The sequence below is a fragment of the Terrapene carolina genome, unplaced genomic scaffold (genome assembly GCF_002925995.2).
Source record: "Terrapene carolina triunguis isolate 2854851 unplaced genomic scaffold, T_m_triunguis-2.0 Scaffold66, whole genome shotgun sequence".
Classification (NCBI taxonomy): Eukaryota; Metazoa; Chordata; order Testudines; family Emydidae; genus Terrapene; species Terrapene triunguis.
The window spans coordinates 21694682-21719310 of NW_020664417.1; the positions used below are offsets into that span (position 1 = coordinate 21694682).

Genomic DNA, 24629 nt, shown 5'->3' on the forward strand with positions numbered 1-24629 from the left:
ACCTTCCAAGTGTTTGCAGATGATTTCCTTAATTACTTGCTCCATTAGCTTCCCTGGCACAGAAGGGTGACTCCTTCCCTTTCTGCTACAGAATGCAGATGTATTCAAAACACCCTGTAGTTATCAAAGTGCTCTAAAGAATTGAGCCTCTTCCTTAGCTGGGAGGAGATATCAATCAGGACAGTTTCTAACCCACATACAGTCCTAGCTTCTCAATGACTGGGTTTAAGTGCAATTCATTCATGTACCTACTTTTGCAACTCAAAACAGCCTAACCTCTTCAAAACTCCAGGAGATTCTAAAACTTTCTTTGAAAAAGAATCAGTTTTGATCTTCAACCTCACTGTTAGTTTCTCCACACCAGCTGCCTCTCAGGTCTCAGACAGCAGCAGACCCTACACGGAAAACTCATCACGAAGAACAAATACCACAGCATGATCTTCCAGTGCTGAGTAGAGAGAGTACAGGGAAAGAAAAAACAACTTTTTTCTACTACCAGATAACCATATAATAGTTCCTCTGACTCTGGCAGGGGGAGACCCGGTAAAGTTGCCAGCAGTGGCTGGCAGCCACCCCGGGGGGGGACGCGTCAGAATTCCATCTGATTGCTGTGGCTATGGTGTGTTCTACACTAAGCAATTTCCCTAAATATAGTAAGATTCTGCCCATGCCATGAAGAGCTCAGAAATTAAGAAAATGGGGGGGCATCATATAGATCAGAGAAGCCTTCATTCCACATAATTATATATAAGTCAGATGTGCATTCCACATTAATCCTGATTGCATTTCCTGATTGCACTATTTTCTAGCATCTAATGGAACACATATTCTACCCTGCATGTCACACACTATGATTTACATTGGCTTTAGTAAATTCTTTATTAATACCATTTCTGCGACTAGATATATAGCACTCAATAGTAGTGTGCCCATCTGACGTTTTAAAAAAGCATACATAATACCTCTAATATGCCCATCCATAGTCGGTATAAGTAAGGCCTGAGGTGACTTAAGCATCTAGCTATCTTGAACAGCAGCAGGATAGGTTGCCTTCTTCCCTCAGCTATACAAACAGCTAGCTCATAAGCTATTTTTAAAATAACCTCTACAAGAGTACAAAACTATATACAGATAATACAGGCCCCTGGGAAATTTGTAAATCACATAAAGTACTTTTTTGCCTCTCTCAATATAATCTCATGGTATGACACATAATCTTGAAGTCTCAATATGTATAATCTAAAAAGAAAGTGAACAGTGTAGGAAACATCTGTAAGCACAAGTTCTCCAATACCACTTCTTGTTCTGACAGAATTCAGATCAAGACTTGAGGATACATTTTTCTTTTGATTTGTCCCTTAAACTCTCAAACTTTCCTCCCTTTTGTTCAATAAAGCTGTGTTTCTCTTCTGTCCATTTTATTAACAAAGCAATTTATTAGAGAAATTTTCCTTTTTCTGCTACAAAACAGCTATATCTGATGAAAGCAAAGCTTCTATTGGCAGACGATCACCACAATTTAAATGGTAAAACCTCCGATTACTCAAATTTTTAGATATACAGTAACTCCTCACTTAACATCCTCCTGCTTAATGTTGTTTCAAAGTTACGTCGCTGCTCAGTTAGGGAACATGCTCATTTAAAGTTGTGCAAGGCTCCCGTATAACGTCGTTTGGCTGCCTGCTCTGTCCACTGCTTGTAAGATTCTGTGGAAGAGCAGCAACTTTACAAGGGAGCATTGCACAAGTTCCTCTCCTCCGCCTCCTCCTCCTCCTCCCTCCCAGCACTTCCCCGCTTAGGACTTTCTGGCAGGGAGGGGCAGGAGCGGGGAAGCACCGCGTCTCTGCTCCTCCCCCTCCCTCCCAGAAAGTTCTACGTGCCGCCAAACAGCTGTTTGGCAGCGCTTAGGGATTTGGGGGGGGGGGAGAAGCGGGGATGCAGCATGCTCCGGAGAGGAGGTGGAGTGGGGGTGGGAAGAGGTGGGCCTGGAGTGGAGCAGGGACAGGAAGAGGTGGGCCTGGAGCATTCCCGGCAAAGTCGGCACCTGTTCTTCTCCATGAAAGCTGCCGCTGCGAAGGTGCTTCCTAGCGTCCTTGCCTGCAGCGGGCTGTGCCGGTGTGGAGTAAGTCAGGGTCACTTCCCAACCACAGTACAGTACTGTATATAATGCCTTTTGTCTGCCCCAAAAAAATTTCCTTGGAACCTAACCCCCCGCATTTACATTAAATCTTATGGGGAAATTGGATTCGTTTAACATCGTTTCACTTAAAGTTGCATTTTTCAGGAACATAACTACAACATTAAGTGAGGAGTTACTGTATAAGGAGCTTTGAGATTTGAAATGTTAATTGTTGCCAAGATTACACTTTTCAGACTGCAAGCTTCAACAAAAACAAGCTACTAATATAGTTTCAAAAGCAATAGTTTTAAAGGATAATTAGGATATGCATTGAAATAACTTTCTGCCTATTTCACAGCAAAGATCCTACAAAATCTGTCCTCAACATCAAGACTTGTGCACCGTGATGCTCATTTTCAAACTCATTTAGAACTTTTTGACTATTCAGACACAAAAGAATTACATGGAAAATATCTTGATTAAAATGTGCCCATCTAACATCAATTAAAAAAACAAATTGGAGCAACATCCAAAACCACCCCCCAAGACCTACACTAACATTGCTCTGCATCTAATCCTTTAATATCTAACCCAGAGAGCTGCTAGGCTGGGTGCTTCTGTTGATCTCAACTGCTAAGGGAACATGAAAAAAATGGCTTTTGAGATAAAGTTTTAGTTGAATTGGGTCTAGGTTATCATTATTGTTAGTCATCACATTACATTTCACTTGACAGTAAATTAGAAATGAGTGCAGATCACAGAGCATGTGTGTTGTCTGCAAGAAACACCATTCAACCAACCAGCAAGTAGCCACATTCTGCACCAGCTGATGTTTCAAAGTAATTTGAGGATTTAGTCTAATGTAAAGGACACTGTAGAAATCAAAGTGCAAAGTGGATCACTGTTGCAAAATTTGCCTCTGAAAGAAAAGGCCTGGGACACAGGATATCCAGAAGAAGCTGAAAATGCAACAAGACTTTAGGATCAGGTAATTTCCAGTTTGTGGGGGAAGGAGTGTATGTCAAATTATAATGCAAAACTAACTCTGACCACATAACTCCCCATGGGAAAACACCACATCATACTGCTCACTGGTGCATAATTAGAGATATTAAGGAATATTTGGATTATAGATATTAAGGAATATGGTGTTATTGTGTTATTGTACATGTTGGAGATGTGTGACTTATTTATAGCGCAATGGAGTCTGTCAGTGAAAGTGGTGATTAAATGGTGTATAGGTTAAGTTAAGTTAAAGAAAGACATTCCCTTGCTTTGGAAGGTTTCCCCCTCAAGCAACCTTACCTGATTATGGGAATTTAATTATATGATAAGATAACATGATCATGGAAGTAGATGGACACCTGGATTCTAACCTCCACAGATAGTAAGGTTCACTTTTTGAATATAAATAGTTGCTGCTTTAGATGCTTCTAAGGTTTCTATTTTATTTTTGGTTTGCTCCATGTACAAGGTACATTAACATATGTGCTCTATCTGAGCTCACTCACTACCACCAAATTAAAAATGTATCGTAAATCAAAAGTGTGTGACATTTAGTGCATTTTCCTTCTCAGCTATGGCCCCTATTCTGAAAGCTGGGTCCACATGGGAAAAGCTCTTGCTTGCACGCAAGACAACTTGAAGGATCATGGGATATGTTAATTCCCCTCCCCCACCTACCATATGAAACATGCATTTTATCCATGTTTTACTAAAAATCTAATGGCTATAGATATGTGGTTATATTGAGGCAAAGGAAAACTATGTTAATTTTCTGAAAAAGAAAATACCAAGATGGAGCTAATGTTTTAAAATATTGGTCTTATTTTAAAAATACCTCAAGAACGTGTCCTTTACTCTTAGAGTTACAAGAGGGAAAAGGAACAAGTAAGCACCTAGAGAATTTAATCATTAACAATGAACCATACTATAACTTTTTTTGTCTTCTTCCTAAATGGGAGTTGCAGTCATTTGAAGGAGCTTTGTGTAGTTTTCTTGGCCAGTTCTGGTAAGTGATGCAATACCCACACACAGTATTTGAGTCTGTCAGAATAGACTAATTCTATAGTCAAGTCAAGGGAAATTAGATCCACTACAACAAAGCTTCTAAGTCAACGATGAACCTGTCAAACAGAGGCTAATCACTTTTGTTGTTTATATCCTGTGACAATTTGGTTGATTTGCTGCAAAAAGAATACTTTTAGATTTTTTAAATATTGCAAATATTAACAATCTACCATTTTAGAGGTATCAGAAAATTAATAGAACATATTCTACCTAATTCTCTGCTTTACACCAGATTACTGTACACTTCTCACCCCACTGCTACAGTAGCTAAGGAGAAAGCTTATAAACATATAGAGACAAAAGGATAAATATTTTAGATAGCTTTATTAAAGACTGGAGTTTTTTCAGATCAGTATAGTTATTTCAAGGAAACAACTCAATTACTGGATCTGACAAAAGAGTTGTGGCACACAGTGGCATATTTACTTGTGTATATATACACATACACACATTCATGTGGACGCCTTCAAGGGTTTAGTGATACACTCAGAGCAATTTTAGGGGAAAATGTTTATCCAATGATGATTATGTCAGACCTTTAACATGAAGGAACTTTGTCCCAAAATAGCATACACAGGCACCTAATACATTCTGATGTCATCCATTTAAAAGGAATATCAGACTATCTTAGGACTTCACTCTTTTTGCTGGTTTAATTACTCAGACAGGATGGCGGGCCAGACTACATGGTGCTTCTAGTTTCAGCGTACTCTATGCATTTCTGATAAATGGGAAAAGAATAGATGACCTGGCAGAAGGCTCAGACAATAACATGTGATTTACAGGACATGAATGCAGCTACTATAAGATTTATCTGACAGCCCTCTCCGATAGTGGACTGTTGAGTATCCGATGGAATGATTTCTAGTCTGGAAAGTCTACTACTGAGTAGCCATACACATTATTTATTTATTAGATGTTTTGGGTTGAAACCATTTTTAAATGATGCACTTCACAATGCTTAGCCATAAATTTAGCTTTAAACCCTAGAAGGGAGGTAGTGTTATTGGAATGTATGTCAGACTGAATTAGGATGAGCAACGCAACGCTTTTATAAAGTGGCCTTGAATGCAACGTCGATTCTTTCAAAAATGATATTAATGTCAAATAAGCAGAAACACTTTGCAGTAATATTAAATGAAGGATTCCTTTTTGTCTTGATAGATTTATATAAATGTAAGTACACTCACACAAAGTCTCAAATTTAGTGTGTCAGTCAAAAAACTACTTTTTGATGATTGTATGGAGAATAAGCCTTACTCTAGTACATCAATCTGGGTTTTAAATAAGAAGTTTGCATTACGTTGAATTATTTAACATTTTCATAAACCAAGGGAGATGAGTAAATTTAAATAAGGATCACAACAATATTTTTACACATAGAAGCAAGGGGGATGTCTAAATAGCTGACTTGAAAAACGAACAAAAAATAGCAGAAATAACTACATAAAAAGATTTCTTTTCAGACAGTTGCAGTTACTCTTAAAAATTACTTTACCTAGGAAATGGTTGATTTTCTCCATTTTCCTGGATAAACAATAATAAAATCTCAAACCTTTTTTGCTGCAACGACATATGATTTTATTACTGTATTGTTTGCTTCTTGGAAAAGAAGAAATGTCCCAGTCTTATACATTGAAGTTTTGTTTATTTGTTTAAGGTATTGGTATATAATTGGTATTGGCATAATACTTTAATAGGGCAAATATTGGGAAAGAAATTAGGTACAAAATACTGAAGATATTAATCAGAACAACCCTCCACTTTCATAAAATGTCTGACAAATTTTTGAAGTTTTAAATCAAAATTGTACATGCTTAATTTGTAACTATTGAATTATTTATGTGATTAAAAACTAGTTTTTGACCTGATCTTTCGATCTTTGGCACTCCATCCTCTCCATCTCCTCTTAAAAAATTAATTATAATTTTAGCAAGAGGATACCACTTCACTTCCCACCCTATCTTGGGCCAAAATATATATAAATATATATCAATCAAACTCAACCCCCTCTCCTCCCGGTATCTGTAAAATGTCTAGTTGAAATTCAATTTCATATCTCTCATGCTTTCATGCAGCAAAAGACAGTTCACTTTTTAACAAAATAAATCACTTTTGTGATTGCCACGCTGACCTCTTTGAATTAGGAAAATTCAAAGTGAAAAATGTAATTATCACCTCCAGAACAATCTGTACACATCTGGAGCTAATTTTGGCTTCATTTCTTGCATCATTTTTCATATTCTGCCAAATATTACAACTGCTATGTAACTTTTAAGAGTTAAGTGTGACTTTATTGGTTTATTTCAACTCTTACTCAAAACAAGCTCATCCTTCGCTACTAATGCTACTAAGCGATCACCATATCCTCCATTTGATTAGATTAGCATTGAATAGCACTGTGACATGTATGACAAATAGGTGCATTAGAGTGGGTCATTTATTCCTTATACTTTCAGCTTCCAACAACCAAGTACGTGACATACTGTACAGAGGACAGTATTGTTCTTTGCAATTTTCAAAAAATAAAATATAAAGAGATTATTTAAAAAATAAAGAGATTACCTTATAAAAAAAAGTAAACAGCAATTACAACATAACAGGCTAATCAGACCATCTTAAAAAGAAATGTTTTTAGTATCTCAAATCACTAGTTTTCTAAAAGAAAAATAGAAGAATATAACAAGTTTTATGTAGGTTTCCAAGTAACATCTATTTTGTTTTTTAAATAATCAATGGTAAATTTGTATTCTAAGAATGTAGAGTGGTTAGGTACACTTTCAGAAAATAACAGCAACATTTATGATAAGCAATTTATTTCCAAGTTCCATGAAAGATATTAAGTAAAACTTCCAAAAAACAAATATACTCCCTTGATATTTTCTGCAGAAGATGGGGAAATTATGTAAACAAAATTCTGATTACATCCGTGAATAATAAGCCCAATAGAAACATAACTACTCTTCACTAGTTCATTGTAAAATCCATTAGGTGTAATCTCCAGAAGTAATTGTTCTTATTGCACTTTATTGACAATGGAGACTATTGATTTTTCACACCTTCTATGATTCTTTCATTTGTATTCATGAAATGTCCATCAGCACAGTCTAAATAAATTTGGCAATATAAGCACTAAAACGAATAAATCGATGTGAAGAAACATTAATTTTGCATTATCCTTATTCGTCAGGCAAGTAAACCATAAGGGTTGTAAATGAAGGTCAAAGGTTTTTAAATGGGTCAGAACCCTTGACCTCTAGACCAATACCCTTCCCATTAAAAAAGGCTATTTTAAAGTTTTAAGTAGGGGAATTTACTACCAGGTATCATTTTTAAAGCACCAAAAAGAAAAAGTTCAATAAAAACATTCTTCTATTTAATTACAACAGAGAAAGCAAGAGGACACCAAAAGTACATCCATTTGATGAAGTGCATATTATTCTTTAAACTACAATTGTAAGAAGGTTATCCAGTATCTTATCAAGACTAACCAAAAATATAGGGCAATTCTAAGATTTTTAGAGCATCTAAGGTGATTTTGTCAAGAATGTGGAAAATCTTGAAGTGTTGACCATCACAGCCACTTTCACATCTTTTTTTCCCTCAGATTCAAAGTACATGCCAAAAACAATTAACAATAACAAGGATTTCAAAAGTATTTATCACTCATTTCATAACCTCTACACAAAAGAAAAACGCTCACTCATCCCAGAGGATTTCAAGTGCCACTATACAAGGTGCAGAAATCAATCTGTTTCCCTAACCTTAATATTTTATTTTCTCTTATGAAAACAGAGCAAGGAATTAGACTTCAAGATTGAGGTTATGTAAATGCTAGACATTTTTAACGGGACACAAAAACCTCAGTGTCTTCACTCATCTGAGATTTCACAATTAGTATAACATCATAATCCATTTGCAATCAAAGTGTCTAAAATGTAGTCCTTCTAGACTACAGTTAAAAATATATTCTAATTGGTAAGCATATATTCTAATATGGTAAGCATGTTTACCATAACTTCAGCTATTTATCAAAGGCAGCAATTTCAGCCACACAACTTTTCTACAGTATTAATACTACTATCAATTAAAACTCACCTGAGAGCAAAGTAACATGACCAACTCCACCACTGAACTACTAGATTTCATGCAGACCAGACCTACAAAAGGAAAAAGAGATTTAATTATACTTAGGTTTGTATTTATGTAGTATTGGGTATTGAACTTATTAAAATCTAGTACATTTGTTTTAATATATAAAAGTAACTATGTCTTAAACAGCATCTTTGTAATCAATTAAAGCTGAATTTTTACACTTGCATTTAAATGTATATTAGCTCCAAGCTATACTAGCTTATAATTTGTATGCTTAAATTGGAGATCATTTTTGAAAAATTAACTTGTGCTATAAAATGCTACCTCAGACTTATTTAACTGCAATTGCATAAATATTTGTGTTTCAAAATACTAGAATAAGTGTGCATAGCACATGCTATATTGATCCATAGTATCTACGCTTTGCTATTTTGGGGAGGATTGGTCATTATCTATGCAGAGAAGGGAAATGGCTCTATGACCTTTGCTTTCTACATTGCGCTCTCTCCCTTCAACCCCCTAGCTATCAATCAAGTTTCCATTTTGTTTCATGGCAGCAGACATCCCAAACACTCTTATTAGTACTTTGACCCGTGACCCCACACTAAACCTTAGCAGAAGTGCAAACAGTTACCTATTTTATATATATATATAAACTAATTTGATTATTATTATTTACAATTCACATTTCATTTTGGCTTGTCTATAGAATATCAAAACTGCTTTTAAGGCCTAAAAGTTGTGTTTTTCTATATTTATTTTTGTGTAAGCAATGCACATGCTATGATTGTTTTTGTTGTAATCCCCTGGTGATTAAATATCTGAAATACGTAAGAAGAAAAACCCACAGACTTGAAATCCTTCAGACTACTTTGAAAGGAGAACATCTTTTATCCACTTGTGTACACAAAAAGCCCATTGCCAGTCTGAATAAAAGTTTTAAAAATAATTTTTGCTTGCTTGTTATTCTTCTGACTGTGATGATACAAATTTTGTTTGTGAGTCAAGTGCTAAAGTGAGACACACATATATATCCAAAAGCAGAATCTGGTTCTGCACAGTTTCAGAGAAGATACATTCATTGCGACTGTTCAAGCAATTTTCCATAGTTATGCATCTAAGAGCAGAAATAGGTATGCAAAGTTAAGTTTATACAATATGTAACTGTAAATTCAACAGGGCTCTCAACATCTCTCTCAACTTTTGTTTTCATCTATTGTAGAGAATGTTCTCTTTTATTATGCTTTTGGGTATTATGGAGGCATTGGTTGCAACCCCATAGTTAAGGGTGCATTCTGAACTGGGCTTAAAATGGGGCATACATTTCTCCACTTGTAGATGGTTTTTCAGTATGGAATTTCAATGTTCGAAAATGTGAAGGACAAAGACTATTTAGTACAGGTTGAACCTCTCTAGTTTGGCACCCTCAGGACCTGACCGGTGCCGAACCAGAGAATTTGCCGAATCACGGGAGGTCAATATGTAGCGAGTGGGTCTCTCTATTTTTATCTCGCTGAGGAGAATAAATGAAACAACGCTTGCAACGCAGCCTAGCCATAACAAGTGTTAGTGTTGTTACGCAATTTTACTGTATTGACACAAGAAAATAAGTAGATAAAGCATAAAAAACATAAAATAAAATCATGCCAGACCACAGATGTTGCCAGACCAGAGAGTGCTGGACTAGAGAGGTTCAACCTGTAGCTCTGTTTTGTGTAATAAGGCTCAATAGGAAATGTTTGAAATTAATTTGTGGTAGTCAGATCTGTCTGTCTATCTATCTACACATATACAACAAAAACTGGTAGGGGCAAATTATCTAGATCTGGTACAATAGGTAGTTCTTAAGAAGATATTTGAGATTAAGGATCATGTGTTAGCAGTTATACTTCAGAACTGAAAGTTTATCACCAGAACCAAGCACAAAATCTTTGAAGAAGCTCAAGAAATGCCTTTTTTTAAAATGACTACAGGTATCTAGTGTTCCCAATACAACTGAGGCCTCAGGCTGCTCTCTGAGACCCATTCCTTCTTATCTAACTTCCAACAGCCATAGACCTTCTCTCTCCAGGAATAAGAAAACCACAGCTAATTCACTCCCTATCTTGTCAGGTTTCAGAGTAGCAGCCATGTTAGTCTGTATCCGCAAAAAGAACAGGAGTACTTGTGGCACCTTAGAGACTAACAAATGAGCTATTACCAGCAGGAGAGGGAAAAAAAAAAAACTTTCTGTAGTGGTAATCAAAATGGCCCATTCCAGCAGTTGACAAGAACGTGTGAGGAAACGTAGGGGGGAAAAATAAACATGGAGAAATAGTTTTATTTTGTGTAATGACCCATCCATTCCCAGTCTTTATTCAAGCCTAATCTAATGGTGTCCAATTTGCAAATTAATTCCAATTCAGCAGTCTCTCATTGGAGTCTGTTTTTGAAGTTTTTTTTTGTTGTAATATTGTGACTTTTAGGTCTGTAATCGAGTGACCAGGGAAATTGAAGTGTTCTCCAACTGGTTTTTGAATGTTATAATTCTTGACGTCTGATTTGTGGGGGGAGGGATAGCTCGGGGGGGAGGGATAGCTCAGTGGTTTGAGCATTGGCCTGCTAAACCCAGGGTTGTGAGTTCACTCCTTGAGGGGGCCACTTGGGGATCTGGGGAAAAATCAGTACTTGGTCCTGCTAGTGAAGGCAGGGGGCTGGACTCGATGACCTTTCAAGGTCCCTTCCAGTTCTAGGAGATGGGATATCTCCATTAATTAAAAATTAGTCCATTTATTCTTTTACATAGAGACTGTCCGGTTTGGCCAATGTACATGGCAGAGGGGCATTGCTGGCACATGATGGCATATATCACATTGGTAGATGTGCAGGTGAACGAGCCTCTGATCGTGTGGCTGATGTGATTAGGTCCTATGATGGTGTCCCCTGAATTGGCAATGGGCTTTGTTGCAAGGATAGGTTCCTGGGTTAGTGTTTTTGGTGTGTGGTTGCTGGTGAGTATTTGCTTCAGGTTTGGGGGCTGTCTGTAAGCAAGGACTGGCCTGTCTCCCAAGATCTGTGAGAGTGATGGATCGTCCTTCAGAATAGGTTGTAGATCCTTGATGAGAGGGGCACTGTGAAAAGCAGGTGAGCATGCAGTGCAGGAGAACATGGTGGGTTGGAGGGGGAAGACTTTTTGTGATTTCCAGGGGAATATGGAGGGCAGGAAGAGTAAGTGGGAATGTGAGAGCACCTGTGCAGAGAGGATAAGGCAAGGCTTCCCTCACACCGAACCAACTGGGGATGAGCTGGGAGAAGCAGACCAACACAAATGCTACATCACCCCTCATGGCAGGATAGACAATGGAAGGAGAAGCCTGCCAAACCCTCTGAGGACTAAGTGGGGCCAACTGAGCAAGAAGCTAGCTAAGACCCTACAGTGGGCTGAGTTGCAACCCAGCTCCAGTAGAACAGCTGGCTCCTGCCAAAAGGAGAACACATAGATTCAGAGATAACCCTGGGGGGAATGGGAATAGAGTTCAAAGAATAGACTTCAGGGGAACCCTGAAAGCCAGAAATAACTTGAGTATTTGGGACTTTTTTGTTATGGCCCCTTTTGTATGAGTTTTTATAAAAAACCAGCGTCAAAGAGGGTATTATTGAGTTAAGCATCAAGAGTGCCTGAAGTGGAGATACTGGCTGAGAAGGAAAACTGAGGCAGGGAGTACATACGCCACCACACTAACTCAGCAGGGGGAACATTTCAGAGCAGACACGCCATATAGCAGTCTGCATATTGCTTCAATATTTCCACCAAGCTGAAATACAAATAAAATAAGACCTAACATATAAATAGACAAAAACTGCATGTAGCTACAGTTTCAAATTAAGTTTTGAATTGTGAAGAGGTTTAGTTTGTAAGACTAGGTTATTTTAACAGTTTAAATTAGTTTAAGTCGAGTTTTCTTTAGAGCCTTCACGTTCGGCAAAAAAAATTTAAAATGGAAACTTACTTGTACCTTCTATCAGCAGCTCCTGCCCATGGCTACCCAAAAGAGTGCGAGAAAGAAAGGGAGCAAAATCCACAAAAATCTCTCTCAGAAGAGGGGCAGCCTTTTCCAAAGCATGTTCAAGCCTCTCTGTAATGCTAATTAGAAGATGTGTAAGATTAATGAGAGAACAAGGAAAGAAGTCAAATTTCCATAGGAAGAGGAATTATTTTTGACATGATATCATTTTCATTATACAAAATTTATTAACAGGAATCAGCTCCCAACCAATGCCTTTTCACAAAATTACATTTTAATATAGTCTGTTTAAGGACATGATACAGCACCCATTGAAATCAATGGAAAGATTCCCAAGTTCAACAGTTCCCAAGTTCACTGAATCAGGCCTTAAATTATTAACCATGTCTTAGTAAATGGTTTATAGGAACATGCCAAGAAATTACATCATCAAAAAAGTAAGAAGCAGCAATGTTATCTAAACATTCAATTAAAGTAGTTACCTCATATTTGAAGCAGAATCCTCTGGCACAGAAGAAACTGTAGGCACAGGTGGCAATTTTGAATTAGATGATCCACTGCCTACGAAAGAGAGTTAGAGAGAACTCATCAGATGGGAAGCGTGGGCAAGAAGGATAGACCATAGGAAAAGAAGTCAAACACTCAAGTTTGAACCCTAGCATACCAATTACTTGCAAACATGTGTGACCTTGGGGCCAGGGCTGGCCCTAGGAATTTTACAGAGGCGGAGGTGGCAGCAGCAGGGGGTGTGGGGAGGAATGACACAGCAATGTGGGCACAAACACCCCTGAAGTTGACACCCATGACATCTGCCCTGCTCGCCTTCCTCTAACTGGCCCTACTTGGGCAAATCACTTCACCTCTTTGCATCTTTGTTTTCTTGTCTGTAAAAAAGGAATACCACCAATGTACGTTCCTACTTCATAGGTGTGTTTCAACAATCATTTCTTTAATAATTCTATAGTTCAAACATGAATTAATTTGGAGGATTCCTATGGCCAGGTTACACAGGAGATAAAACTAGATGACCATTTCTCTTATAATCTATGAATGCTTGTGAAAGTTTGAAAAAAGTAAAATGGTAAGTATTATTTAGAGTGCCCGCTTCATTAAGTCCTGGTATCTTACCTAATTTTCATATATACATAAATCTTCATGTAAAGTCCAATAGGAGAGTTTTAAGTATATCATATACTTTTTCTTTTCATTGCAAAAGAGCTCTCCCACCCTTTCTGAGCACCTTGAACTGAGAATCCCGCTAATTTTCCCCCTTAAAGTTCTCTGTCAGCTCAATGTATAATACTAAAGCCACCTTCCTTACAGTTAAAGAACATAGGAGATATAACAACAGATCTAATTTACCATATTTAGTCTAGCATCCTGCTTTTGGTAGCTTCTCAAAAAATTTGCCTGATGCACATGCCCAGCATGGAAAATTTCAGCCCAAATTGGACAATTGTAGCTGAAAATGGGTCTTATAAAAGGAAGCATCAAGCAACCTTAATAATAGGGAGGGCTACCAGCCCTACCTATACTCAAAAACATAAAACACCGCCCTGTTAAAATACAAAACACAAAAAGTAAGTAATAGGTCCAGTTCACTAAAGGGAAGATAGGGAAGGTAATCAGAGGGCCAACAGCGATCATTTTGAAAGCAACACTGAAAAAAACTAAGGGACAAAATCAGATTTCAGCACAAAGGCTACGTCTACACGGCAATTAAACACCTGCAGCTGGCCCATGTCAGCTGACTCAGGCTCATGGGGCTGTTTAACTGTGGTGTAAACCCTCGGAGAGTCCCAGAGGCCAGGCTCCAGCGCAGGCCTGTCCTTCCACACTGAATTAAACAGTCCTGTAGCCCAATCTCCATGAGCCCCAGTCAGCTGATATGAGCCAGCCACAGATGTTTAACAGCAGTGCAGACATACCCAACAGTTCAATATCATCAGGCTCAACATAGCAAAGTTGATGCTGCCTTCAGATGCAAAATGGAAATCCTAAAGAGCAGGCTCTGTGAGCACAGATACTGACAGTACAAGTCTGAAGGAATTGTTCTTAAACGCAGCCAGAACCAACACCAGTATGTGATTTAAAAAAAAAAAAAAAGTTCCAATTTAGGGCCTAATTTTCAAACATGAGCTTCTATTTTTTTGTGAGCAAAATTTTATGGTTGAAATTCATTTAAGCTTTAACTGTAATTTATGGTATAATTTATTATTTGCACCTTTGTGCATAATTTTGAAAATTTTTAAGGACAGAGTGAAAGTTGGGTGGGCAGCATAAATTGGGTGATGTGGAAGTGAGTGATGAAGGTTTATATGACAGCAAGAAAATGCTGGATCCCTTAACTGCTCATTTCCAGCCACTGTAAGCTGGGGGGCGGGGGTTGTTAAGAATTGTTTTTAAAAGTAATGTTTTTGGATGTTATCTGGATTTTACTGAAACATGTCTTTAACATAAACACTTCTTAAAATTATTTTGTGAATAAGTAGTAGTTCATAACCATATAATTATCTTTTTTTAAATCCAGTTTCTTTGAACACTATTACTTTTTAACATATTCAAAAAGAAATTAAAAGTGACATTAAGTACAAAAAATCAGTCAGATGCTGTGGTAAGAATTAAGAGACTAAACTGTTAGATACAACCTTCTGTATAGAGAAGCAACACACAGACAGTGATGAACTTCTTGTGACACTGAATTCCACAGATTGACTCAAATGCTCTGTAAAGGACTATATATTTACTGGTTTTTCTTTCATTGAATGACCTTGGAATATGTGGCAGGATTAAAAAAGACAGTCTAATCAGTTTCATTATATCCTTTAGAATAAAATACCTCTTAACTTTTTGCCTTTCCAGGAAAAGCAGTCCATCTTTGCATTTTCCCCTTGGAGCCCAGCAATAGCCATCCAAGTACTTATGCAGCAAACTCTCAACCAGTTCGTAAGTGCTCCCTTCCCACTCACACCTCCAAGATTGAATACACCTTCTCTATAGCATGCCCAAATCTTCCCACTCTGTGATGCTAGGCTGAACACAAGAACTCAAAATGTAAGATTCACACACATAGAAAGTATTCTCGACATACAAAATGCATTTGTATTAGTATTCCTTTCAGACAAGCCCTCAGAATATATTTAAAATCTATGATAAAGAGGTCATTGTTAGAAGGTTGCCACAAATACAAGGTGCTATTATGACTTAGATGGTAACAATAAAACCTTACTATCAAAGATGTGATGGTTTCAAGTATCACAGCAGCACCCAGTTAAGGGCTTATATAATTTAATACTAAGGTGGGATGCATGTTAAAAACGTGAGAGATAGGAGACATTCCAATATTATTTTTAGCCAAAATGAAAAATCTCTGAAGAAAACATGGAAGAACCCAAAGAATCGTCTTTCAGGTTAGTGAAATGGTGTAATAAAATACCATGAGGCTACCCTTGGTTCTGGTTAACTTTCACTATTTTATACTGCCATGCACTAGCATTAGTATAAATGTTGATGGATGCAGAAAGGCCATTACTCATGACACAATTGCTGTTTTTCCCTGTAGTAACTAAAACTAATTGTGCACTATAGAGTCAGACTAAATGGACTAGCGAAACCTGTACTATATACTGCATATATTCTTAAATTACTAAAATCAGTATTGAAGTTAAAATGCAGCCTAAAATGGGGAAACAGCACTAAGCAATTTATGCTTGAGAAATAGTGTAGGGTAGGCCACTGTAAAAACTGAAAATCTATTTTAACAATGTAATGGTATGTCTGGCCTAAGCTTCTTCATCTTTAAGAGACCACACTCCAAATTCAGACATGTTTCATTATAAGAACTAGCTTAGATTTGTCAGAGCAGATTTCCATTTATGTGAGATGTAAATGAATGTGCACAGTGGTTTTTCCACCAAATGATTGTGTCATGTAAGTTTTTTGGATAAATTTATTAATTTTGTAAGCAAATTGGGCTTTCGTTTTTTTAAAATGGCTTTTAGTGCAATTAGCCAAAAATGAAGCATTTCAGAAGTATGATTTCATCTACAGCACACATGTGGGTAAGTGCAGTAGCTACTTCAAACATGTGGAACCAAACTGCCTTATCTCTTCCTTATCCTTTCACTGATAAACTGGCTCCTTCAAACTGACAGTTTTACAGACATTTGCAAGAACATAAAAGAAAATGCAAATAGATCATCTGTCTAACACCCTTCTAGTGAAAGCTTATTGTTTATTCAGGGTCCCCAAGGGTCTAAACAAATAATGTCTCTAGCAATAGTGTTATTGAAGAAACTCCTTCTCCACCAAAACCCCTTATATCCTTGTGTTGTATATACACAAAAAGCAATACATACACACTGCATACTGTACAGTATTTAGTGAGATGCGGGACAGGGGTAGAAATAGGAAGAGGCCAATTAAATGAATAGATCTGCTTAATTTTGCCCAACAGACGAAACATTTTAAATGACTATCTAGTAAACTAACGAGCCAGTTCAAAAAATAAACTTCCTATGAATACAAAGAAACTATAATGAAAGGTTTTACAAACTAGAAGGATCTGTTACATAAACATATCTTCTGTATCCTAAGCCAAAACAAATTTCATGAAAATGGTGCACTCTGATGTGAACTGCTTTTAAGAATGGTTTTTGACCCAATTAATATGTTTAAACACTTTCTATTGGGGATGTTTCTATGAAAATAACGGTCAGCGACAGATGAAGTAAAACAAACTGACAATATTAACTCTGTTATTAATCTTCAGCCACTGTTGCGATTATGACTCCTCAGCTTAGCTGCCACACTCCAAGTAGCTCCTTGAGAGACTTTTACACTGATGTCAATGTAAAGTGAGCAAAACTGTTCCTGGTTCTATTTGTTTCCAATACTTAGCCCTGGTCTACGCTTCAAACTTATGGCAATGTAACTATGTCGCTCAGGGGTGTGGAAAATCCACGCCCCTGAGTAACGTAGTTATACCGACTTAACCCCCGATGTAGACAGCATTATGTTGACAGGAGGGATTCTTCTGGCAACATAGCTTCCACTTCTCAGGGTGGTGTAGTACCTATGCTGATGGGAAAAGCTCTCCTGTTGGCATAAATAACCTCTTCACAAAGCGCTACAGTGGCGCAGCTGCACCATTGCAGTACCATAAGTGTAGACAAGCCCTTAGTCAATGCTTTCATCTTAAGACCTTAAGGTGCTTTCACCTACAAGTGAAGTAGGTCAGCATCATTCCCATTTTAGAGCTAGGTAAACTGAGGCACAAAGTGATTATTTTCTCATACCTGAAAATGGAATCCTGAAGCCCAGACTCCTGGTTTGTGCATTAGCCACAAGACCATCCCATTTGTCACTGCAATCTTTCCTCCCTTTCCCTCTTTCCAACCTAGTCTCTTCACCAGTCTCTACACCTCAGTGCCTTCTCTGGTCCTGTCCCCTTCACACTGTGGTTGCTTCCTGGGGTGGAAGATGCTACTACTCAGGGTTGGAAGCTATAGTGCTGAGTGCCTATCCTTCCCCACTGTTTCTACACTGAGAGGCAAAGTAAGGTGAGAATGCAGTTGAGGGGACAAGACCCAATGGAAGCCACAGGCAGGGCTGTGGGTGGAGAAGTTTGAGGAGAATTGCATGCATGAGTGAATGACAGCAGGGGCAAATGTGTGACTACCACTTCAGATAAATAACAACATTTCCCAATGTAGTCAGTTCCTTTAACCTATACAGCATCCTCGCTTTTTAAAAATAATGCTTGAAAAAAAGAATATGGAACTGGATAGCACTAAAAAGAAGCTAAAAGTCTCAACACTGTATGCCCTACAGTGAAAAATTGGTAACAAGTACTGTGGGTGCAATACCACAAAGACAGGATCATCCACAGAAAACAGGGCAGGAAATGCAAGTTTTAGCGCCAAAAAAAAAAAGTGTCAGTGAAATTTACATCAACACATAATAACTAAAAAACATTTACAAGGAAGACTAAGTGCCCCCCAAACACAACACACAAATATCCCATCAGAATACACAAAAATAGCTTTGCTGCCTTTGACTAGTCTCACCTACCATGACAAAACAACTAGCTGTATCAACTAATGACTAGCTTCCTAGATCATATTCTTCAACTCCACCTAGATCAATTATCTTATAATTTTTTACCACTTCCCCACCCAAGAACTCTCCAGTACTGCTCCAGGCATTTCCTACTTCCAGAAGTGTTTTCAGTAAGTCCTTCTGGTTTCTTACCATACTACTTTATAACAGGGGTGGGCAAACTATGGCCCATGGGCCGCATCCGGCCCACCAGCCATTTGAATCCGGCCCTCAAGCTCCTGCTGGGGAGCGGGGTCTGCGGCTTGCCCTGCTCTGTTGCTCCAGCCGGGGAGCAGTGTCAGGGACCAGTCCGCTAGACTCCCGGAAGCAGCAGCATGTCCTTCCTCCGGCTCCTACGCTTGCTGTCCCTGCCCCAAGCACCGCCCCCACTGCTCTCATTGGCCGGGAACCGCAGCCAATGGGAGCTGCAGGGGTGGTGCCTATGGACGGGGCAGCGCACAGCAGAGCAGCCTGGCTTCCCCTATGCGTAGGAGCCGGAGGAGGGACATGCTGCTGCTTCCAGGAGCTGCTTGAGGTAAGCGCCGCCCAGAGCCTGCACACCTGAGCCACCCCACATGCCCCAGCCCTGATCCCCCTCCCACCCTCTGAACCCCCTGGTCCCAGCCTAGAGCATCCTCCTGCACCCCAAACCTCTCATCCCCAGCCCCACCCCAGAGCCTGCACCCCCAGGCAGAACCCTCCCCTCTACCCCACGCGGTGCCCCAACCCCCTGCCCCAGCCCTGATCCCCCTCCCACCCTCCGAACCCCTCCGTCCCAGCCTGGAGCACCCTCCTGTACTCCAAACCCCTCATCCTCAGCCCCACCCCAGAGCCTGCACCCCTAGCCGGAGCCCTCACACACCCCCAACCCCAATTTCATGAGCGTTCATGGCCCGCCATACAATTTCTATACCCAGATGTGGCCCTCGGGCCAAAAAGTTTGCTCACCCGCTTTATACTTTTTGTAGCAATCATGAGTTCAAAATTACTTCACACGATTTTAAACTGTACAGCAGGGCCTAGTCCAGCAAAGATGTAAGCACCTGATGAACTTTACATGCTACTGGTGGTCCCTCTGAAGTCAAAAGGAATTCCTCACAGTGTGCAGTTACATACAGCTTTTTCAGGATCATGTCCTTGGTCTCTATATCTCAGAAGAATTTCTGAGCCTTTTCCAGCAGCCATACCACATCAAAGAAATCTGTTGACAGCCTCAGGTGTGCGCACCAGCACCAATAAATTGAGACTAAGAGTCCTGAGGAACAGTGATTAATGACCACTATGCAACAAAGTGACTAAATGCAAGAAATTAAGATTGTGACTATCCTAGGTGGAATGTGTCTGATGCTCAATCTGTTTTCTTATAAAAGTCTAGTTAATCAGGCAAGAGCAATTATTTGTTAGAGTTATTTTTAAATAAAATGACATGAAGAAATTAAAATACTATATATAGCCCTAATGTAAAATGTGGTAACACTGCAATTTATATTCACTAAATAGACATCTAGTCTGAAAGTTGCTGAGTTTTTTTTAATAGATTTAATGTGCTTTTTTCTTAATAGCCAGGTAAACGGTCTGAAATTAATGTAAGGCCAAACCCTTTTTCTTAGCTACTAACTGTCTTCTACGCTAAATGGGGCCTAAAAAATTATGTGGAGATAAGCAAATTGATGTTTGTCTTCTGAGGTCATATCACAATTTTTTTATTTCAGTCTTTTTTTTTTTTTTTAATAGTAGAAGATATAACTATTACTCATTTTTGGCCACTTTTTTTCTCTCATACCACAAGGTTAAAGCCCTCATACAAGAGTATTTAAAATTGAAGTGTAGGCAATTTACATAATCAACACTAACACAAATTACTTAGACTTTAAATATTTTATATCAGTGGGAACTAGTGTTCCCATTTAATCTTTATTTTTATTAAAAATAATTTCCAATCAATAGTCATGTTTTAATCAGTTTTAGGCATGATTTCATGTATCCCTTAAGTTTTTCCTTTTAATGAATTAGATTGCCAGTCCAAACAAGTCTGGATTTTTAATCCTACTTTGTTTCTCTTTATGCATATCAATTTAGATTAGAAGTCTCAGTTTTTGCCAACACTTCCAGACGTTCTGGAGGTTATACTGGTACACGGTTACATCATTATTGTTCATTGTCTGGATTTCTTATACATTTTACAGTACAGCAGCATTCAACATATTCCAAAATCATTTCTACAAAAAAAAAAAGTATATACCATTTAGAGAGCCTGCAAGTTAAATTCCATTGATGTGCTCCTAGTCAAAGTGACTTAAATCATTGCAGCAATTTCTCAATAATCTAGGCCCTATCGAAATGAGGAAAATAGGGTATGATTTACCACATTGGCTAACAGATTTTAACTAATGTGCTTTTATTATATACAGAGTGTAAAGCCTTCAAAAATATGCTACTTGCTCCTGGTCAACCCTAGGCTCCCTCTTGAACTGTGACATGTTTTTAAAACACAGCCTATTTTCCTAGTCTAGACCTGCCTCCTAGACTAGTAGACTACTACCTCCTGCAAATTTGAGTGATGAACTCAATTTTCCTTTCTGTATCGAGCAGTAAGAAAGTATTGGATCACAAAAGCATTTCCTTTCATGTAGCATGGTTGCAATTAAATCTGCATGACTCCCACAAGTACTTTTGCAGAGAGCTGGAGAGAACAAAGATGACAATAAATGTGCCCACTAGGGCACTTGGAAAGGGGACTGTACTTGTTTCTAGGTCTTCTTGTTTCTGATACATCATTAGCAACAACTAGTACAAAGAAATGCCAGGTTAACAGGCACGGATGGAAGCTTCCTTGACATAGAGCTTCAATTCTGTTCAAAGCTTTAGCATGCAATTTGGTGGTTTTGCTGGGCACAGATACTTGTGAGAACACACACAGCCTTGGGACTAATGGCTGACCAAAAAGAGCAGGCCTTACGCATTATATCGGAGCGTTAGACCTGTTGTACAGAAAGAAAGGAGAGCCTCAGGACTCAAAGTACCACATGACTGTGTGTTTAAGAACAACCTATACTAAGTCTGTCCTCAGTGAAGAGTACCACAGCAATTACTCAGATTTCATGACTGCAAATGTGTCAGGATAAAAAACTTTGTTGCCTTTGTAGGGAACATATTCAGACCTACTTTCTGTTAGCATAAATATTCTACATTGCAATATTCAAGTTTCAAGATCATATTTAAGTGGAGGAAGGCTTTTAAAAATAAAAGTACCCTCAAGAAAAAACATTACCTATTAGTAGAAGAACTGCAACATATCCCTATGCTAATTACAATTACTTCCTATTGTATTACTTCTGCTTATTAATAATATTCTCATCTTTTTTGGAATTATGGGAAGTATTGTTAAAAGCAACCAAATTCTTATATTTGCTCTGCCGTATAATGAGACAAAAATGAACAAAATGAAAATAACGGCAGGAAACTTAGAACAAAAGGAATTACTATATATAGTAAGCTTATGCAAATCAACATCACTGGTGGTCAATAAAAATACTTTAGCAGGATTCTTTTGTTTAAAAGGTTAGCTTTATAAGCATTTCCAGCTATGGCATGCAAGCTAAGAATCATATGAGTAGTCAAACCTTGTCTTTTAAGGTGTAAGCTGATCACTGGTGAGGGTCAGAAAGGAATTCTCATGGTCAGAAACCCAAGTAACACCACTGCATGATTGGCCAGATTTAACATACAGGTATTTTACCTTTTTCTGAAGTATTTGGTACTGGCCATAGTTAGAGATAGGATATCAAGCACATGCTCCCAATCCTGCAAGCTGTCGCATGTGTGCATCAGCAGACATATGCAGAACAGCTTGCAGGATCCAGGCCTCAGAGTTTCCTCGGTCTGATCCGGTATAAAAAGTTCTATATTACCTCATACACCCAGTTAGGGGAAAAAAGCAACTACAAAAAAGCTTCTTTCTAATATAGATTCAGATAAGTTTTCCAACAGAAAATAAAAATCAATAATTGTTAATACTCTGCAATGTTTTGATGGTTAAAATTTTGAAAGCGTCTCCCCCCTTGATAGGGAATCTCATTACAGATGATTCCACTTTATTATATTTTTCTGTTTTTTTTTCCTATTAAGCTGTCTTCCATTCACCCTTACTCACCAGGAGATTCTCCTGTCAGGTCTGGGGCCTGCGCTGAATCTAATGAAGAAACCACGCTGACAGCATTTGTGGGTACACTCATGGTAGCTGTAGAAGGGGAAATTGTTGATTTCTTTGGAGCTACGACAACACTCCTACATGGAGAAATACATAAAGTTAGTAAATCATTCTCTTAAAAAAAAAAAAAGTGTTTACATACACTGGTCCTTTTTTGAAAGGCAAGAAATACAATACATACAGAATTCTGTTTTCTGCAAACCATGTTAGCTATCAAGTTCAACACTTCCTTCCACATTCTCTTTAGTCACCTCTTTTGCCAGCCTATCTAAAGATATGCACTGACACTTTATCCATGTTCTCCCTCTCTTCCTTCCAATTGTTTATAGCAAGGCTTTAACGTTCATTTCAATCTCCTAGAAACATGGTCAGCTAAAACTGTATGGATATATACAACTACTAGGGTGGGTTACTTTGGGATCTATCCCAGTTCCAGTAAAAACAGTTTTTGCCTTTGGTATTACTCATATTGAGTACTGCTTTAAGAGCAACACCATGCTTTAATGATCTAACATAGCTGAACACAAAGGTAGAAAGGGGCTAGGATGTCAGTATACAGTACTCAAAATTAAAGATACTGAGATCTGACAATATCCACCTTGAAAACTGTCTAGATGTGATATTGTCCTTTAATTCTGTTTTACAATACTGGAAGACTTCTCAATGGAGAAATCTATAGTATAAAAATAACTAAACCCATCCTGAAATGCTAATATATAGTACATACATTAATGTCTTCATTACATTTCAAATGCATCTTATATGGAAATAAATCTATGGAGATATCTGAACTTAAAGATATACTTATTAAAACAAATCAGAAGATTCTTAGACCTGAAGACAGTGTCACCAGTCTTTACATAAGCTAAATTTCAGGCATTACATTCAACAATAAACATAAAAGAAGAAGAAAACATGTAAAATGTCAAGTTAGGCATGGAGATTTATCTTGTACGTTACCAAGCAATCTATTTATGATACACCAATTTCAATTAAATTGTAATACTTTATTCCAAATACCTAAAAGACCTTGTTAAGCATACGTTTAAGGCATTTTTAATTGCAAGTTAGCTCCATAGACATGCAAAAACCCAACTAATGAGGTAAAGAGTGCAGCTGATATATAATGCACTCCCACAGCAGCGCTTACTTTTAATTACCTGGTGTTAACTGTAAGTTGAAAGTCTTCAACATTCAATTTATTTAATCACATCTTCTGTTGACAGTACTATAACTACACACTGAAATTATTCCCTTAATAACTTTAAAGAATTCAGTTTCTAAATAAAGTTACTTAGAAACTTGAACCAAATTCAGGCATGGAAACAAGAGGTTTTTGTTAAATACTTGAAAAATAATTTTAATTAGAAGGGGAAAATGGATCACAGTTGTCTTTCTCCTTCACTCCAATAGATGTCACATAAACTAGGCTGTGTTACTGATTAAATCAACCTTCCTATTGCTAGGAGTAGGCAGCCACCATACTTGGGGATAGTGCGTGTCACATCATTATAAGGTTGACTGCTAATGTTAACTATACACTAAAAACAGACGTAACAACCACCTGAGCCCCAAGCCAAGACATTGTGCTTGAGCCATGAATTTCTATCATATGTACATGTCGGTTTCCACCAAATATGTACATTGTATTAGAAAAATAGTTTATATAAATATATACACTGTCTGCTAAATTACACATACATTGCCACTAATATACAATGGGGCCTTGCATTTCCTCATGTCTTACATTACAGAGCATAAAACAGATGATATCCCTCTAGACATGCAATACCAAGACACTATTATTGCTCTTCTTTAGGACAAGTTCAAAAAACAGGAAGGAGGTGGGAGAGCAATATATATTTACTGGGTTTTAGTAACATGGGCATACTATTAACATTAGGATGGGCCTCCAGCATCTGACCCACACTAGTAAATTTGATGTGTATTTCCTTGCTGGATTTAAATTGTTTTATTGTCAAAATACTCAATAAAAATATTCAACTAGGGTCCAGAGATCTATATTTCATGA

The 24629-nt window shown here is 37.9% G+C and overlaps 1 protein-coding gene across 1 annotated transcript in view; it reads right to left on the reverse strand.

The window, feature by feature from the left end:
- The window catches only part of LRBA (LPS responsive beige-like anchor protein), a 558096-nt gene that overhangs the window by 394271 nt on the left and 139196 nt on the right, over nt 1-24629 (reverse strand). The window contains exons 31-34 of the mRNA XM_024207579.3: nt 22541-22674; nt 12771-12849; nt 12274-12407; nt 8288-8349 (exon numbers count right to left, since the gene is read on the reverse strand). Of these exons, the coding sequence (XP_024063347.2) occupies nt 8288-8349; nt 12274-12407; nt 12771-12849; nt 22541-22674 (409 nt within the window). The remainder of the gene's footprint in view (nt 1-8287; nt 8350-12273; nt 12408-12770; nt 12850-22540; nt 22675-24629) is intronic.